The sequence below is a fragment of the Rattus norvegicus genome, chromosome 1 (assembly GCF_021556685.1).
Source record: "Rattus norvegicus strain SHRSP/BbbUtx chromosome 1, alternate assembly SHRSP_T2T, whole genome shotgun sequence".
Lineage (NCBI taxonomy): Eukaryota > Metazoa > Chordata > Mammalia > Rodentia > Muridae > Rattus > Rattus norvegicus.
The window spans coordinates 211,419,709-211,439,668 of record NC_141534.1 but is presented as its reverse complement, the minus strand read 5'-3'; the positions used below and the strand labels follow the sequence as shown (position 1 = coordinate 211,439,668).

The following is a 19,960-nucleotide window of genomic DNA, read 5'->3' as shown; positions in this document are numbered from 1 at the left end:
TAGAGGCCTGCTGTAAGGATGGTGAGAGACAGACAGAGGCAAGAAAGAGAGTCCCCTGTGGGTTGACCTGTCCAGGTACCAATGTGGACACCCACCTGAGATGGGGATGAACAAAGATGGCTTCCCGATGGACTGATCCAGCCTGGAGAGAAGAGAGGGACACGAGCTCACATAATGCTGGAGGTACCACAAAGACAGGCCATTGTGTCCAGGAAGACAGCATGACACCCATTCCAGGGGTATCTGCTACTGCTACTCTAAGACCCACCAAGAGGCACCCAAGACCTTATGGGCTCATGCTCCTGAGAGAACTAGGCAGGAAGTTCAAAAATAAAGAACAGAACCTGGGCTACTTAGGCTTCCTCTCTGGAAGAGGTGAGTAGAGTCAATCAGGGAGGTCTCGAATCTTTGACCTTGTCTATGGAAGGGACAGTCACATTCTCCTGGCTGCACTCCATGATATACAGAGGTATGTTTGCAAGCTAGCTCATGAAGTTAGCCTCCTAGATCCAAACCTGTGTTGGGCCCCAGGGACTTTGATAGGAATAGGATCCAAGACCATGTTGGTTCTGAATGGTCAGGATCCTTAGCTCCACCCCAGTAGCAGAAAGATTCATGGGTGGAGGGGTAGCCTAGAGGTAGAAGTCACTAAGAACTCTTTCTTTCCCTGTGAGGTTGGGGCAGGGTCTCCCGGGACCATCACTCCAAACCCGTTTCGGTGCCCACCTTCTCTGTAGTTCTTTAATGCGCACCATAAGGTTGAGGTGGCCCTGGGAGTACTGCTCGATGACATCTCGCACATCGTAGGGCTTCCGTGCTTGCTGTGGGCCAGAAAGACACATATTACTTTCTCCTGAATCCTGTATGCTCAATTCTAAACACAGACAGTGATGGGGTGGGGTACAGTACAGGGAGGAATGGCTTAGAACATACACAGTGGCAGGCTTGATCCCCAAAGGCTGCCAACTTAGCCTGTCTAGTACTTTCTTTCCCTTCTGTTAGTTTACTAGTACAACTAGACAGTTCCTACTGGCCCTCTTGGTTCCAAGTCTCCTCAGGAAGAGTTGGCCTAGTAGGCTAGAGACATGGTACTGTATATCCACAGTCCATCTGGGCCCTCGACTGTTGACACACTTGCTGCTTCTCTCTAGGAGGGGAGGTAGAATAATATGTATTCTAGATGTCTCGCAATGCCACATAGACTTTCTATAAGACAGCCCAGCTCCCATGAAGGAAGGACCTGCCACGCCCAGGGCCATTCTAGGCACCAGGGTCACCACATCTTCTGTGGCCTGCATACCCAGGGACTATTGAGTCCAAGCATGGGACATCACTCAGGCAGATCCTTGGTCCTGTAATACTTCGCTATGAAATTCTACTAAGAACTACACTTGATAATGTCTCCAGGTCTTACTATGTTCTGCAAGATGGAGACAGAAGCCCTGATTCTCCCTTCTCCAAGATGAGTTTCTGAGCCTTGCTTCTGTCTTCTGTAACACAGGATACTGAGTCTTGTTCCTCTTTCCTGGAAAATGGGTTGCTGAAGCCTATGCTGCTGCTTCCAGAAGGGACTGAGAATAAAATAGGGTCTAAGATGAGAAATGTCAAGGAATCCTGACGCAGTACCTTGTCAGTCAGAGGTGGCCATGACTGAGTCCAGGGCCTGCGTCCCTCCTTAGTGCACACTGAAAGTGACCCTAAGTAATAGGGGAGAGACTTGTGGGAGAAAATGCTTTTGGTGTGTGGCACCCTCCAGGTAGGCCTGGTGACACATGTGGTGAATGGGCAAGGGAGGCAGAAACTATAGTTTGAGGCAGTGCAGGCCTGGGCTAGGAGCAGGACAGATCCTTATGTTGGTCTGTGGATGGCCTGAGAGTCTGAGAGCCACTGTGCCCAAGTGAACATGGGTACCTCTGCCAGCCTCTGCAAACATCCGTGTGATTGAGTATGGAGTGGGGATTTGCAAGTGTGCCAGCCTGCAGGGGGGTAGGGGACTGTTAGCAGGGAACAGTTAGTTAAGAAGGATCAGAGAGCTGGCCAGTGGTGGCGCATGCTTTTAATCTCCACACTCTGGAGGCAGAGGCAGTTAGATCTCTGAATTCAAGGCCGGCCTGGTCTATAGAGTAAGTTCCAGGACAGCCAGGGCTACATGGAGAAACCTGGTCTCAAAATTTTAAAAACACAAAACAAAAACCAAACAAACAAACCCAGAAGGCTAGAGATACCCTATCAACTAACTTCCCATGGTCAGTAGCACTCCAGGCCTGCTGGGACCTGTCTTTGGAGCCACTAAGCTCCCCTCTAGGATCTGGTTGGGGATTGAGGAGCCTCTGTCAAATATTTGCCTAGGGTTAGTGTAAGAGACCATCTTAGCTTTCTCCCCGGGCAATGTCCCCTGGTGGCAGCAGGAGCCATAGATGGGCCAGATAATGCTACCTGACCAGACTGACTGGCTGTGGACCTAGGTGTGCAAGGCAAACTTGCAGGCCTAAGAGGCTCTGACTCCTCAGGCCAGACATGAGGGCGGCGGGCCAAGGACTTTATCGGCCAGCAAGGCAGGCCCACATGCCTGTAGTTAGGTTAGTAGGGCAGCTGGAGAGTATGTGGGTGGATGGCTGAGGCAAGAAAGCTGGGTCACCAGGGTGGCCTGGAAGCCTTGTGGAGCCCTCCCCCATAGGGGCTCCCTCTTCAACTACCTCACTCTTTCCTGGAGGCCTGCCACCACCTGTCCATGTGTCCCAAGCAATAAAGCCAGCTCATTGTAGAGCCCTTACTTTTCTCTATGTAGAAGAAGCCTCTGTACCCCACAAGGCCCCTCTGCCACCTGGGTTAAGTGTAAGGGTGAGAAGCAGAGAGCTGGAAGGTAGGGGCTGTTTGGCCTATCTTGGCAGTTTCCTGAGCCACTCTCAGGACATTGGCTAATGTCCTGAGGCCTGAAAGAAAGTTCGGGGGTCTGGGTCTCTTCTTCCTCAGCCTCTAACCATGTCATCAGGCAGGTCCTTTGTTTGTGACATGGAAACTGGGTCTACATAGGCCACTAAGATGACCTCTGACTCAAAGGGACCATAAGGGTCCCTGTGTTCCACTGGGTACTACCCAGAGTCTAGACCTGAACCCCAGGGAGCCATGAGCCTACATGCCATAACCCCAGTTTCTATAGTGTTTCATATGGAACCTCCTCTATCACCTACAGAGCCTGCTTCTCAGCCTAGGGACTGCCATCAGCAATTCCTCATGACCCTTTAAACAACTTAAGCTATCCCACTTCCTAGTAAGAGTGTCACACCCTAGCCCTACTTCTCCCTGAGAGATTGTCTTGTCAAGATGTGACTCCCCGTGGGGTTCCTGTGGCTCCTTGCCAAGCTGGGAAGAGCTGGTTCTATAGGAACTCATCTCCCTACCTCTCTTGGTGTCTCAGCACTGGGACCATAGGTCACATGGCTTCTAGGTAGGGGGAGAAACAGTGTTAAGTGCCATCTGTGTGGGGCCTTTGGACCCTTCTAATCCATTTCCAGGTGCCTCCTGGCTCTGACCCCTGCTGAGTGTGACCTTTACTCCTTTTGACAACATGAAGTCCCTAGGTTTGTGGGAGCTTGGGTGGAGCTTGGTCTGCCTGTATTGTGGCAGTACCAGGGGATGCAGTGTACAGTAGAATGCCACCATGGTACTACTGGATGGGCATGGGGTCCTTGCAGGTGGCAGTGAGTGGCTAGGGTGAGGAGACACATGCTGTTCTCGTTAGTGTCAGGAGCTTGTCATGGGAGCCTGTGGCTGCTCTTAGGATTAGAACAGTTGAGGAGTTGAGGACTACAGAGAGTGAGACACAAGTCACCCAAGGCTCCTCTCAGTACAATGATAACAACTTGGGATGGGGACAATGCCTTATCCCCTACCTCCTGCAGAGTCTAGAGGTTTGGGTTATTCCAGGGCTGGGTTGGGGGCTGTTCTGTAGGGACAGTGGGAGCCTGTGTCAATCTCATGGCCTGGTATGGTAGTTGTGGCCTATAATGGGGCACAAGGCCACCACTGTGATTGTCCTTGGGCAGGCTATACTAAGGTGGGTGGCCTCAGTCTTCTCTGCTCAGTGACAAGGACTTTCCAGTAAAAGAATGCCCTCTAGCACTTGCTGCTTCTACTGACATGTTTTCAAAGTGAGGAATAAAGCTCTGTCCTCCCCATGACTTCTGCTCGCAACTGTCCCAGAGTAGAGAAGGAACATAACCTACTACCTTCGGGGGTCTCAGGAGGACAACTCTCAAGGTGTGGGGATACTAAAGGGATCCCAGAGCTGCAGTTCCGCCAGCTCAGGAGCCTCTGGTCACTAAGCAGGCCCCAGTATGGGTAGGGTAGGATAGAGAAAGCTCCAAGCTAGCTGAGAACAGACGTCACTTCCTGTCCAGGTGACATTGCCAGACTGTCACTATCACAGCCTAGCAGGAGAAGTACTCCCATAAAGTTACTTCTAACAATGTAGAAAGGGTTCCCAAGTCAGGGCTGGGTACAGTGCTCTTGGAGGAGCCTGCTGTCTTGGGGAGTGGTGACGGACTAAGGGGTACAGTCACAGCATGTTGGCATCTGAGGGTGAGGTATACGACTACTGCAGTCTCCTTGGGGGGTCAGTTGCACTGGGCATGCTCTCACCTGGAATTTCTTCTTGGCTACAAAGTACTGCATGCGCCTGATGACCTTGATGGTGGCCCGATGGTGATCCCGCAGCCTGAGGAGGAGGGGGCAGAGTGTGAGCAGCTTCCATGTTCATAGCCCCGCAACACATGTTAAAGGTACCCCTGCCAAACATGGATAGCCTCTTCAGAAACAAGAACATTCTAGCCAGGGTTTGGTTGTCTCTAGAAGAAGCCAGAAACAAGGAGTTTCTACAGGGGAAGGGGCGGGCTACCACCCACAGATGGGGAGAAACACTCCTTTCCTGCTTTTATCTCAGAAGTTGGGGTAGCAGTCTGTACCCCTAGTTTGCAAGGGTTGCAACTCTAACAGCAGAGCCAGAGAATGTGTTTGGAGGAGGGAGCATAGCCATGTTAATGAGGATCCTGTTTCCTGAGACTGCTTGGATTTTTCATTGGTTTACCTCTATCTCCTTCTAGAAATAAGGTCTTTTTTCTTTTCTTTTCTCTTCTTTTCTTTTCTTTTCTTTTCTTTCTTTCTTTCTTTTTTTTTTTTAACAAACATCACTGGAGAAAGCAGTGCCTATAATCAGACATCTGTGTGCACAGAAACAGACTGGAAGGCATCAGGGCAATGGAGAGACTGGGAGAATCTCCTGTCTGTGAAGCTCAAATCTGACCAGCCAGACTAAATGGCATTGGCAGCAGAGAGCTGCTAGGAGTCTTTGGGAAAGCTAGACTGGGGGGCCCCGCAGCCCCCGAGCCTAGAAAACAAGAGGCAAGAGGAAGCCAGCCTACTCTCCAGGCCGTGCTTCCTTCTCAGAGAAGTGTGGGAAATGTCTACACCAGATGGGATGGTGGGGCTTCCTGGGCTGTGAAGAAAACAGTGGAGCCTAGGCTCCAGAGCCACCAGGAGACAAGTGACAAAGATTCCGGAGAACAAAGGCTATCAGGGTATCTTTTTTCACACAATTCCCCCTTGGAAATAGCCGTGGTTCTCACAGAGCAAAAGTGACTGCTGGGAGGGAGTAAAAATAAAACAGAAGCCAGCAGGCTCTTGCCACAGAGGACAGGAGGCTTAGGGTTCAGACCCTTCTAGGATGGGGCCCCAGGAAACATCCTGGGGATTTGGTTGGGAGAGGCTGGCAAAACCTCACAATGTCTCAAGTATAAACTAGCCCAGATTTCTCTTTTCATAGTAGAGGAAAGTCTGTAGAAAGATTACTTTTGAATTTCTGGGTTTTGTTTTGTTTTGTTTTTGTCCATACATAAAAGTTGAAAAATAAGGGAAAAAACAGATCTTGGATAGAGATCTGCAGGTGTGGTGCGTTTTGCAATCTTAACTGCTAGAGGCCCTCCCCTAAGGAGGCAGAGTTGTTCTCTTGAATTTGAGCCGACCTTGTGACCTAATGTGGGTGTAGAGCTCTGGGGAGCTCTCCATGTGTGGAACCCACAGGTGTTGAGAGTGTGGCTGGAGTGGTTGAAGGGGGACGAGTAGAGGTGCCCATCCCTGACTGTAGGTGTGTGACTGGGCCATCTTGGACCACCAGTTACCGATGACTGCATCTGTCTGAGTCAGCCTGAGCACAACCACAGAACCACCTTCCAGTGGAGCTGAGTCCAAGCTCCTGACCCATGGAGCTGTTAGTGAGACAAATAACTATTAGACCACAACATTTGGTAATGGTTTGCTGTTCAGTAATAGGCAGCTGATAAAGACATTAAAAGCTGGATCTAGACTCACAGATATTTAGAAGGCTGAGGCAGGAGGATCACAAGTTCAGGCCCTGCCTGGGGAACAGAGTTATTTTCAAGGCCAGCCTGAACAAGTTAATGGCATCATGCCTGAAGAGATAGTTCAGCAGTTAAGAGAACTTGCCGCTTGTATTCCCAAAGGTTCTGGGCTCAGTCCCTGGCACCCATATGGTCCCTTATAATCTCTGACTCCAGTTTTAGGGGATCCAACCCCCTTTTCTGAACTACAAGGACACCAGATACACACGTGTGGCTCACATATACATATAAGCAAAACACCCATATCATATAATAGAATAAATAAAACTTATAAAAAGTGAAAAAAAAAAAAAGGCAGGGGAGGCTGGGTGTGTTGGTATGAGCCTTTAATCCCAGTACTCAGGAATCAGAGAAAAGTTCACTTTGAGTTGGAGGCCTGTCTAAACTATAAGAGTGAGTTCCAGGCCACAGAGTGAGACCCTGTTTCAAAAATGGAATTGGGGCTGGGGACATAGATCAGGGTAGAGTGCTTGCTTAGCATGAACTAGGCCCTGGCTCCAATCCCTAGCACTGAGGAAAAGGGAGAAAGGAAGGAGGAGAAGAAGAAAGGAAAGAAAAAGAAAGTTATCAATTAGAACCCAGAGGTGGGACATTGTGATTTCAACCGTGTATAACATTTGACATTGATTTTAGGACGGGGGTGGGGATAGCAGATGACAGAAGATTGGGTTATGTGGTGGTGTTTGCAGTTGTGAGGCCTCGAAGCGTGTTTGGAGGGAGAAGGACCTTTGTTTTAGGGAAGAGTATAAAGCAGTGGTTTTTAATGGTCGCTGAAAATCCCTCCTTTTCCCTGCCTTGCTCCGCCATGGTGGAAGCGGATCATGTATTCCGAGCTTTGGCCTCAAGAGACCTGCAGACTTCACTTTTACCCTCTCAGTAAAATCTGCCTCTTGAACAAGCCCGAGCTAGCCTGCTAGAAAAGCTGAGCGAAGGTAGAGAGGTGAAGGGTTCGGATGACAGCTGACAGCTTCAGGCATGTGAGGCTGATACTGCTCAGCCACCGAGTGAGCAGAGAGAGCATTCTGCCCCCAGCAGTGCGCCCAGCAGAGCAGCCTGAGTCTGACCTACAGAGTCATTGGTAGATCGATGGCTGTGGTTTGCATCAGACTTTCTAGATGAGAACTTTAAGATAACTGTGATGGATAGAGTCAAGAAAATAGATGAAAAGATGAGGGATTTCACTAGACGATAAAAGTTATCTTCAAATACTGAAAAAGAACTTCTATAAAAGTCAGGCATGGTAGCACATGCCTATAACTCCACCACTTGGGAGGCGGAGTCAGGAGGATCAGGAAGTTCCAGGTCACCTTTGGCCACACAGAGGTTCGAAGCCAGCCTAGGTTACTGGAGATGCTGTCTCAGTCTTATTCAACATCTCCCCCTCAAAAATAAGTAAGTAAGTAAATAAATGGAGAGAGAGAGAGAGAGAGAGAGAGAGAGAGAGAGAGAGAGAGAGAGAGAGAGAGATTGAGGAGATTTTGAGAAAGGGCAACACAGTAGTGGAAATTAAGAATGCAATAGGTGATCTGATAAAAGAGGCCAAGAAAAGGTAAGATAAGAAAGAAGGAAAATAATAAAAAATAAAAAAATGGATAAGAAGAATAAGATGGCAGGGAATGTGAGTTTAAGTGAATTGATATTCCATTAAACAGATTGTCAGTCAGGATTAAAAATAATGATATGAATTCACTAAAAACGTAAACAAAGAAAAAAAAATAAAGGGGCAGAGAAAAAGGTAGCCCAGCCTAGCTCTCTAAACACAGGCAGCTGCAAACTAGCTCCAGGGACAGTCGACTAGACAAAGAACATTTCAGTGTTACAAAGTATCAGCTCTGGGCTAACTGCTTGTCTTACCCTAGTTCCTTCCTTACATCCCACATTAAAAAAAAAAAATCCAGGCATAGTAGCATGTGTTTGCAATCCTATGGCTGGGAGAGTGGAGAAAAAAAGATTCCAAGGCAGGCCAGTGAGAGACCCTGTCACAAAAAGAAAAAAAAAAAGTGGTCTGCACCTGAAGAAGGGCACTCAAGGTTGCCCAGGGTTTCCACCCATACCTATATGAAAAACTATTAATTCAGCAGGAAAAAGTCAACTCCAAACCTGAATGTGCCAACAAATATAACCTTAAAAGTAGAAAGCACTGGGCAAACCAAAGCGAATCCACAACCAGGATGAGAGATTGAAAGATTTGAATGTATCTCCTTGGCAATGGATACCAAAGCATCAGCAGAGCCCAATATGAACAATCGGAGTGTCCGTCCACCCTGACAGGGACAAAACCACACCACTGTAGGCCAGCACACACAAGTGTTTACAAAGATACCAAGTGCTAGGTTTCAAAAGCAAGCTTTAGCAAATTTCAAATAAATTAAATGATATTCAGCATAGTCCTTGACCACAATAAAATTAAACTACAAATCAAAAATATTACTAGGAAATCCCCAAGTGTTTTGGAAATTAAATGATCTAAGTAACCCAAGGCCAAAGAAAGAAAAGTTACATGGATTAGAAAACAGTTTTAATTGAGTAATAAAAAAAATGTATCAAGCATTACAGCTAAATTCAACGTAGCGTGTACACCTATGATCTCAGCAGCTCAGGAGGTCAGGCCTTAAAGATCACAAGTTTGAGATCAACCCATGCTATTTGGTAAAATGGCAATTTTACAAATGGTGAGATGGCTCAGTGGGTAAGGGTGCTTGCATCCAAGCCTGAAGATCTGCGTTTGATCTCCAGGACTTACCTGGTAGAAGGAGAAAAACAACTCTCAAGAGTTGTCCCCTGGGCTGGTGAGATGGCTCAGCGGTTAAGAGCACTGACTGCCCTTCCAGAGGTCCTGAGTTCAATTCCCAGCAACCACATGGTGGCTCACAACCATCTGTAATGGGATCTGATGCCCTCTTCTGGTGTGTTTGAAGACAGTGACAGTGTACTCATATAAATAAATAAATAAATCTTAAAAAAAAAAGTTGTCCCCTGATCTCCACATATGTGGCTGTGGCAATGCACCCCCCCCACATATAAATAAACATAATATAAATTTAAAAACCATTATCTTCAAAATCATAGTTAAATAAATGTTGGAGGTATATTGAAATATGGACATTGAGGGGAAGATAATGCTTGGCCTAAAATGTGACAGCAGAGAGGCTAAGATCTAGCTCAAGTTACACACACACACACACACGCACGCACGCACGCACGCACGCACGCACGCACGCACGCACACACATAGCAAATTTAGACCCAAAGGAAGTAGAAGGAAAGAAATAATAAAGATAAGGGTGTAAGTTGATGAAATAAAAAAATGAATGTTGCATTAAAGAGAATCAACAAAGCTTATATTTGACTTTCCAAAGAGACTAATAAAACTGATAAAACTTTAGCAAGATAGATGGGATGGGGTGAGGGGAATCACAAATCACCAATGGTGGGAGTTTTTTTTTTTTTTTTTTTTAAAAGACCACCACCACTGTGGAGTTTAGAGACATTTAAAAAAAGTCTATTCAGAGAATATTGTGAACAAAAATAATTCTGGTAATTCAGATAAAATAGATGAACTCATCCAAACATGTCTTAAGAAAAGAAGAAATAAAAAACAAACGGCCCAATGTTAATGGAATAAAACTTGGAATGTTAACGATCTTTCTATATGGAGAAGTTGGCCTAGACGACTTCACCAGTGGGTTCTCCCCAGCATAGAAGCTCCCAGCTATTCACAGGGCAACGTCTGTCCTGGACGTGGATGCAGCCTCTAAAATCCAGCAGTGAGTGAGCTCCAGGGCTCATGTCATGATGCAGGATCAGCATGGCTTAATCCAGTTACGCAAGGCTGGCTTAACATTTGAAAACCAATCAACAGACCTCACCACATCAACAGAAGAAGGAAAAAACATATAATCAACTCAAAAGATGCAGAAAAGCACTTGATAAAGTTCAAGGCCCTAGTCCTAATTAAAAACACAACTCCTAGCAGAGTAGGAAACACAATAAAAAAAAAAAGAACAAAAATGAAAATTGAAACAAACAACAAATCCTTAACACTGAGCACACATCGCGTCCTGGAGAAATCACTTTGTTCCTGAGATGGTGTGCCCCATATTTCCTAACAGAGTCTGTAAAGTCCTAGCTTGTGCATTAAGATGAGAAAAGGCAAGAGAAGGTGGGAGGACTGGGCTGGCAAAAGGGTTCAATGGCTAAAAAGGCTTGCCTCCAAGCCTGGTGACCTGAGTTCAATCCCCAGAACCCATATGTTAGAAGAGAAAACTGACTCCCCCTGGTTGTCTTCTGACCTCCTCATTCATGCAATGGCAGGTACCTCCTTCCCCTGCCCCACACAAGTATAATGTAATTAAAAGTTTGGGAGGTAGAACTCTGTGAGTTCAATGCCAGCCTACTATATATAGTGAGTTCAAGGACAGCCACGGCTACATAGAGAGACCCTGTCTAAAAACAAAATATAAAACAAAACCAAAACAAAACAGCGAAATTCTAACAGACAAGCAAATGAGAAAGAATTAAGAAATTAATTTAGCAGAACCCTGACCATACTGGGTATGGACACAGTAGCTCATGTATGTAATTCCAGAAATCTGGAGGCTAAGAAATGAAGATTGGAAGAGGGGGCAAGCCTGGTTTTACTAAAGGTTGAAAACTAATAATCCATTACTTTTCTATCTGCAAAGTAATTAATAATTAGTAATAATTACTAATTAGTAATTAGTAATAAGTAATTAGACCACAAAATAAAGACACGAACTGTCATAGTGCCAAAGCTAACAGGCATTTAACTTGTTCACAGGTGAGATGTACAGGCAGATGAGCACTGGACAGTGAGACGCTGACGCTGACTTGAATTTATGGAGGCTGTAACACGTTCTTATCTGTCGGGCTGGAGAGATGGCTTCTCAATAAAGGGCACTGGCTTGCATTTCCAGAGGATCTAGGTTTGATTTCCCCCTGCCCCCCGAGACAGGAACTCTCTGGGTAGCACTGGCTTTCTCTGTAGTCTATGCTGGCCTGGAACTTACAGAGATCCACCTACCGTCTGCATTCTGAGTGCTTATAGGCATGCACCACCACTGCCTGGCTTGGGTTTAATTCTTAGCAGCTCCATGGCAGTTTACAACCATCTGTAAATCCAGTCCCGGGGGTTCTGAAGCCTTCCTCTGGTGTCAAGGGTACTGCATGTACATGGTGCACAGACATACATGCATATATAACTCATACACATTAAAAAAATTAAAAAGCCCTTGTGGTGGTTTAAATATGCTTGGGGCCGGGAGTGGCACTATTAGGGGTGTTGGCTTGTTGGAGTAGGTGTGCATGTGTGTGTGTGTGTGGGGGGTCTTTGAGCCCTTCCTCCTAGATTCCTGGAAGTCACTCTTCTCCTAGCTGCCTTTGGAACAAGACGTAGTAGAACTCTCAGCTCTTCCAGTCTTCCCTGGTAAAAGGCCATAGGTCTCTCCTGGGAAGAACTGGAGAAAGGCTAACAGCACAACTCTTAGGTGTCTTATCAAGATCCTTCCTCAGGAGAACCTGGCCACCCCTTAATTTCAAGGGGTTCTGAGTCTGCAAACTGGCTCAAGTCTGGAAGATTGCCTTTTGTCAAGATCCAATGTAGCCTTTCTTCCATTTGTTTGAGATTTCTTTTCTGCATATACAGATCAAACAGAAATGCAGTAGGCTTCCTATCTATTTCATGCCTGGAAACACCATGATTGATTAGCCAGTACCAAGGGTCCTTACAAGCCATGCCATTATAAGATTCATATCTCCTGTGCTGACCATTATGGGTTAGGTCATCATGAACCTTGTTTTGTCTACACTCTCCATTACAATAACTATGATCAACTTGCCTCTGGAAATTCAGTGCTGCCACCTGGACCCTTGCTACCTCTGGGCCCAATTAAACCTATTGATAAACACATCAGCCAACCATTCAAGCAAACTTTTGACACATCTACAGCTAAAAGAAAAATTCTGGTAAAGCTTCGTGGTTGGAGGGCAATGGGGTGGAGCAAGACCTTAGGTGTTACAAACACATAAGTGGCCACTGGCTTTATCACGGAAGCTGTTTCAACCGGGAATCAACGGTCTTGGGAAATGTACCTGGATACCATTAGAAGAGACAGACACTATGATTCCTTCCTCACCACAGCTGCAAAGCCAGCTTGTCAGGCCTTGAACAGGAAGCTGGAGAGATCAAGCTGTGAAAGGCCACAGAGTGTCTGCATAGCCTTGGGCTAGGTAAAGGTTTCCTTGTGGACTCCCGCGGACATGAGCCATCCGAGAAAAATTCCAGTAAAGCTGGATGGACAAACTGGAGGCTGCCTGAAACCCTTCATTCCAGGCCTGGCCTGGCCTGAGGAGATATGACTCTGGCCTCTTTCTGTCACCCACTTTAGGGACAGGAAAGTGGGTGAAAAGTGGGATTCCATGGGTATTTCAGTGGGAAGGGTTCCTTCTCAACTGTGATTGTGGTCTTGAGAACCTCCAGTCTTGGCTATAGTAATCACCAATCTGAATCCTATCATCTTCATCCCTGGTTTATGTTTTCATACATATGAAAACACACACATATATATAAATAGACACACATATATAATCATATATCTTTTAAGTTAGGTGACTCAATAAAAAGTTGCTGGGCATGGTTGTGCACACACCTATAATCCTAGCACTCTAGAAGCTGAGGCAGAATTGCTGTGAGCATGAGGCCAGAGAATGACCCTATCTCAAACAAACAAGTAGATAAACTTGAGCAAAGGTTACGAAGCCCTGTCTCAGTGTCACTCCATTGCTGAGAGCCCCTTAAGTGACTGTCTGCGATTAATACAGTTACATGAGCTGTCATAAAGTTCTCCTTAGTGTGAACATCCATGTCCCCACCCGACAAGGGTGTGGCTAGTGCTAGGCCTCAGGCCTGTGGACAGTGCTGGGACATACATTCCCTTTTCAAGGTCTGAGTACCAGCGTTTCCTATGAGTACAAAGCCAGACAGGTCCTTGCTCACCAGTCATGTGACTCCCTCACCTCAAAGATGATGTCACATTTTTAAAGTGATGGCCATACACTGACCAACCAAATGTGCTTCTTCTGCTGTGGTGGAAGTAGGCCGGTGGGGTGGGGGGAGTTCCTATAAAAGTTTGACCCCTAATAACCACAGCTCTACATATGTATTCTAAGAAATGAAGACATAAATTCATATAAGAACACACGTGAGGTCAGAGCAGTGTTATTCAGAGTAGATCTAAAAATCTGTCAGCAGGCAGGCAAACACACAAGCACGGTTTGTCCATGCAATTGAGTATCATTCAGTCACACAAACTAAGAGTGGTGACATTTTGACACATATCGCAAAACAAATAAACCTACAGGGCATTGTGCTAGGTAAAAGGAAGGCAGCCATGATTGACCCCAGGCCAGGGAGTCCTAGTTCTCCTCGAAATGCTCAGAATAGCACATTGTGGAAATTTGAGATTGGTGGTTCTTTAGGCAAGGGAAGATTCGGAGTGACTGCTGATGGGTGAAGGTGGCCTTTGAGGGTGATGAAACGTTCTACGGTTAGCGAGTGGTGATGGCTGCACAGAGTGTGACCCTGCTGACGTGTGCACTGAGGTGAGCATTGTAACGGGAGCGGCTGCCCTGCAGGTCTCTGCAGAGAGCTCAGCTGGAGAGATAGGGAGGCTCTGGAGGGTGGAAAGAACCCCTTTCTCAGGGTGTCCCAGGAACACAGGCCTAGTGTGCCCTGAAATTGGTCTCATTCCCTCTCTGTGGAGACAGCAACCCATCCTCACCCCTTCTGCCCAATCTCCAAACTGTGATTCACAGGGGATACTTCCAAGAGACAAAGCACAGCTCCTGTGATTTCCCCCACCCCATGCTGCAATCCTTACTGTAGCTCCCTGCTACACCCGATGATACCCACATTCTCAGGGTAGCCCACGGTTCATTATCAAAAAAACAGGATAGTGAACTTTGACTCTTTTGGCAGGTCTAAGTGATGTCTCATCACGTAGAGTGTTCGATGGATGGGTCTTATGTCTTTGTCAAATTATTTCCATATTAGCCATCCATGTGAGCTGCCCCTTGCTGGGCCCCCGCCCAGGCCAGCCATAGCAGACATTCTTGTTTGGCACTAACATTCTGCAGGGTCTCAGGGGCAGGTGGCTGTAATGCAAAGGTCACCCATTTCAACTGTCCCAGAGCTGAAAGAGGAGGGTGATTCTGTTTCCCCAGAGCCAAGGCTCTTGGGTCTGAGTGTCTGCATACACTGAAACCTTCATCTCCAAGGAGACTGTGGTGGGGCCTTTGGGAGGACATTAGGTCATGAGAGGGGCACCCACATGAATAGAGTTAATGATCTTATACAAGAAGCCTGAGGGAGTTTAGTTATCTCTTTTTGCCCTTCTGCCATCTGCCACGGGACACACAGAAGACACTATCTATGAGGCAGACATAGTCCTCACTAGATACTAAATCTGTCAGAGCCTAGATTCTGGACTTCTCTGTCTTTAGAATTGTGTACAGTAACTCTTCGTTATTTGTAAATCACCTAGTCTAAGGCATTTTGTCACAGTTAGAGCTAGTACCGAACTTGACTCTGAGAAAGGGCGCTGATGAAAGATATGGTGGCAGGGTTGGAAGGAGGACCAGACAGGGGCCTGTGGAGCACAGGGAGAGAGACTGAGGATGGTTCAGAAGACGGGAGCTCTAGGGACAGCCTCAGTCTCCTGGCCGTGGGCAAAGGGCTGCAGCTAGGACACTGGTGGGAACAGAGGCAAGAAAGATATGCTGGTGAGGGCTCTGTGGGAACACAGAGTAATGAAAAGACAAAGAACCTGGTGGCCTTGTGTCCCAGGACCCTAGTGCTCTATACAGGATGGCACTTCTGAGAAGTGAACAAGGTGAGTTAGCAGAGGCTATCCCTCGGTAAAGTATTGATGGCGTTAGAATCTCCTGACTGCTTCTAGCATGAGGTGGAAGGAGAATCACAAGCCAGTGACTGTCACGAGGAGAGGGAAAGGTACCGGTCTGGATACTACTCAGCTAGCAGGAGGAAGAAAAGGATGAAATGACTCCAGGCATGGTGGCGCACTCCTCTAACCCTGGCACTTAGAAGGCTGAGACGGGATGACTGCTTAGACAGAGTTCCCGTCAGCCTGGGCTAGTGTTAGGCCAGGCAGGGCCACACAGCAAGAAACACAGTAAGACTCTCTTTCAAACCAACCAGGCAGATAGAAAACAATGAAAAGAGGCATGTTCACGAGAAAGCAGAAAGGTCAGAGGTCAGAACACAGCGTGTCAGACAGGGGAGTTGATGCTGCTCCTCAGGTGACCCAGAGACCAAGAGGCAATTCAGGGAGTGTAGGGTTCCCTTATCCTTCACATCTCAAGCCTCTGCCTCCCAAGCTCCAGTGCAGTGGCTCTGGGATGCCCCGGCTGGGGTTTCAGTGATCAAGTGAAGTGTTGGCACCGTGACCACCCCTCCAGTGAGGGGCAAGTCTTGGTGACCTTTATGGGACCATGTCTACTGGGCATAGAAGCTGAGGGCAGATTTGTCTCCACTCGGATTCAGAACTGAGCAGAGACAAAAAGAACCCAAAGACCTTTTATACCCAAAGAACTGCGGGACTGAGGCAGAACTGCCGCAGGGCAGGGCTATCAGAGAAATTCCTAGACCAGTCAGGGGGGGAGGTTTGTTCCTAAAACCCAGAGTGGCAGAGCCACTAGCATTGAACTCCTGCCTGGATGACATATGGGATATATTCAGTCAAGCCATAGTGTCACTGCTCTGTAGAGTTTTGGCTTAGTGGATCCAGAAAGTGGGACAAAGACCAATGCTTCTCAGCCCTTACATGTTAGTGCTAGGCGTCCTGTTGGAGTTTGAATGTACTTGAGACCCGCTACTCTTTCCTTCTTGTTCATTTCTTCCTTTGAAAGGGGATGCCTTCTTCAGGCCAGCCCCACTCTAGTAATTTGGAATCTCATAGTCTTTGTAATGTCACAGGCTAATAGATCTGGAGACCAATCTGCTACAGGATGAGTCTGATCCAAGGCTCACTCATTTTGGACACTGGAAACTCTCGTATTAGTACTGGAATAAGATAAGATCTTGAGAGCTCTGGGGACCTAGCGACTGTGTGAGCATGTGAAAAGTCTCATGCATGGATGGTGCAGTCCTGGTGTAGTGGCACTGAGAAGTGGAGTCTCAGGGAAGGGATTAGGTCTTGACAGGAGAGCTCCCATGAATGGGATTAGTATTCTTATAAAAGAAGTCTGAGGGGCTGGGGATGTGGCCTTGACAAGCTCTTACTTAGCATGCACCAAATCCCTGGATTTCATCCCTAACATAACCCAGGTTTATGCACATCTATAATTTCACTACTGAGAAGGTAGGGACTGGAAGATCAGAAGTTCAAGGTTATCTTCAACCGCATAGTCAGTTTGAGGCCAATCTGTGTGCCTCGGGGATAAAAAGGGTAGATTATTCTAGGACCTACCTTCCACAATAGCTCTAAGACCAGCAAAAAAACAAAACAAAACAAAACAAAACAACACCACCACCAACAAAACCCAAGTAAGCTCCATCCCACGCCACCAGCATTGTCTTTGGGGGACACCGGAAAAGGACTAGTAAGAGTGAGGGAGGCTGGTGTGGAAGGGCTTCCTAAGGAGCTGAACCAACCAGGCAGGGACCTGACCATCAGTGGGAACGCCCAGGCTCAGAACAAGCTGCCTTTGGCAGATAAGTCAAGGGGGTGAAAGGCAGAATCTGGGAGCAAATGAGACAGCCAGGAGTGACCCAGTTCATGAAAACGCCCCTAATAATTTCTCCTAGCTGAGTCTGGGGAGGAGAGTGACGGCTTGGCCATGTACATGGGGTCCCTGCCTGGCATGCTAGTGGTCTGTCCTGTGAGATGAGCGTGAACCAAATACCTGTATGAATATAGGAGTTCCTTTTCCCTAGAAGAAACAAGCTCCAAGATGCCAAGCAGATGGCCAAAGCCAAGGGCAGTTCTGAGCCATGTAGCCAGAGGACAATAATTGTAGACGACACAATTAGCAGTGACTTCCTTTTCCTTCATTACAATATTACAGATTTGTTCTTCCTGTGGGTCTTGGCAACCTAGCATGCAACTGTTTTCTTTCCTTGTAGACACTTCATTCTTCTTATTCAAAGAATGAAGCTTTTGTTTTTTTCTTTTTTCAGAGCTGGGGACCGAACCCAGGGCCTTGCACTTGCTAGGCAAGCACTCTACCACTGAGCTAAATCCCCAACCCCAAGAATGAAGCTTTTATAGCTTCTCTTCAGCCTATCTAAATGTCTACCATCATGACTAATGTATTTTTTTTTACTATTTTGTATCATATTTTACTATTAAGTAAAATTACTTGTGACACCCAGATGGCAGACCTGATGAAGAGACAGTTACCAAATGACTAATGGGTAGGTAGTATAAACTGTGGGATTTGATTGACAGGGACCCGACTCATATCCCAGGTGGGACAGGGTGTGATGGCATGAATCTCATAACACTATTACAAAGGCAAGCACTTAAAAACTTTTGCATTGTTAATTTCTAGAATTTTCCATTTCATATTTTCTCCGTAGTTGGAGTAACGAAGAAGGCAGAAAGGGAAGCCGACGACAGAGGAAATGGTTGTAGTCATACAATGACTGTTTCCAGGGATATTTCAAAAGACTAGATAGGGTAGGGAAACTGTTCATCCAAGGAGACTGACACTATTAGGATGGGAGAGAGAGCGCTAAGCGCAAGGTGGTAGATGAAATCTGTAAGTTGGCCTGCAGAAATAAGGCTTGCATAGTAGGGTGGCCTGAGGAGGCTTTGTGTAGCTCTACTGGGGCCACATTAAACAATATATGCTTGGGAGTTATCCAGAAACCAATGTCAGGAAGCACAGCCATGCCAAACATCATGCCTTGGTTTTGTGAGCACGCCCTATCCTCATACTGACCCGAGAGTCTTCCTCAGACTTTTGCAGACAGATGGCATGCTCAGAGGCTGACCCCTGTGTGGTAACTCCCACAGATGTACAGGCACATGGCATTCTGTCCAATTCTGTCCCCACTTACTATTTATTTCATGTTGAAGAAGGGAGACACTTAAGGAGTGCCTACCCAGGACAGACACATATCTCAGAACAGCGGCCAGGTTTGGGAGGAGATGTACAGGCTATGAAAGGAGGATTCTGTCAGGTATGATGGCACGTACCAGCAATCTCAGCACTTGGGAGTCCGAGGCAAGAGGACTGCAACAAGTTCAAGGCCAGCCTGGTCCACATAGTGAGTTCCAGACAAGCCAAAGAAAGCCCCATAGGAAGATCGTTTCTCAAAGAGTCAAAATGAGCAAAGAACAGAAAGGGTGGTCAGTGGGAAGCTGTTGAGAATCTGGACCACTGGGTATGCAGGTGAGTCTTTAGTCCCACCCCATAGCACTAATGAGGCTTGTGTTTTCACAGCAGGGGAAGGGCTTGCTAGGGTAGGATGGATGTCTGCTTTGGGTGTCAGTTCATTCCTCTCCTTTTGTTGCTAATAGAGACTGCCATTCCAGATCCGGGCCCTCTCTCCAAGGTGGCACCTGTTGCTTCTATAGGCTAGGGTGCAAAGGGAAGCTTCCTGCCACATAACAAAAGTCCTAGGCCCATTGCTTCTCTGGGTTTCAGCTGGCTCCAGTAAATTCTTTGATCTTTGGGAGTTCTCAGGAGCGAAAGAGCCCAGAAAACAAAGAATAGATAAAGTTTTCATGTTGACAAAGAAGCATCCTGGGGGAAAGGAACACCAAGAACAAGACACACTGGTAGCTCTGAGAATCACATAGTGGCTCTGGACCCACTGAGGTAACAGGGTTGCCAATGCCCCAAGGTCACTGATGGCCTGAAAGTCCAGGGAAACCTGTGGGGAGCTGAAGGGTAGAAACAGTAAAGAGACGAGTCTTTGTCTGGGTTTGTATCAGGAGGACCTGGTGCACGGAGGTGAGAAGCCAGCAAAGGCTGGGGTATAGGCAGGCACTGGAGAGGACCCACTTTAATCCTGGGGAGAAGCCAGCAAGGTTGGGGTATGAACAAGCACTGGAGAGGACCCTGTCTCAGTCCTGGGGAGATTATGAGGACATTTGCTGCAGACTGTCAGCCCTCATTAAGTTAATGGAACTGGCGAGCTGGCTAGTTTCCAGCACATTGGAGAAAGAAAACAAGAAAAGCGTTTTCAGCGAAAGAGCCGAGAGATCCCATTTCGCTCAGCAGCCCCGGGAGATTAGGGGCCGTTGGTAATGGCCTCGCTGAAATGGCTTATTGGGGACTTGTTGATTAAAACAAGGGAGAGAAACTCCTAATGTCTAAGAAGAATTACATGGGCTATGTCTAGAGAAGTGATTTGTGCATATTTCCTTGTGAACTACACGGCAACCTGGGCCCAACCAGGGCCCCTGCAGCCACTTAGGTTACAAGTAGGAGGGGGAAAAGACAGGAGTTAAACTAGGGGCATTCAGGAGGTAGCTCTCTGGGGCTCCTGGAGAGGG

At 47.1% G+C, this 19,960-nt stretch overlaps 1 protein-coding gene across 4 annotated transcripts in view; it reads right to left on the bottom strand.

The window, feature by feature from the left end:
- The window catches only part of Kcnq1 (potassium voltage-gated channel subfamily Q member 1), a 333,399-nt gene that overhangs the window by 65,012 nt on the left and 248,427 nt on the right, over positions 1–19,960 (bottom strand). For all 4 annotated transcript variants that reach the window (XM_087594973.1, XM_087594939.1, NM_032073.2 and 1 more), the window contains 3 exon segments: positions 4,642–4,717; positions 727–821; positions 96–142 (listed from right to left, as the gene is read on the bottom strand). In XM_087594973.1, coding sequence (XP_087451099.1) covers positions 96–142; positions 727–821; positions 4,642–4,717 — 218 coding nt within the window.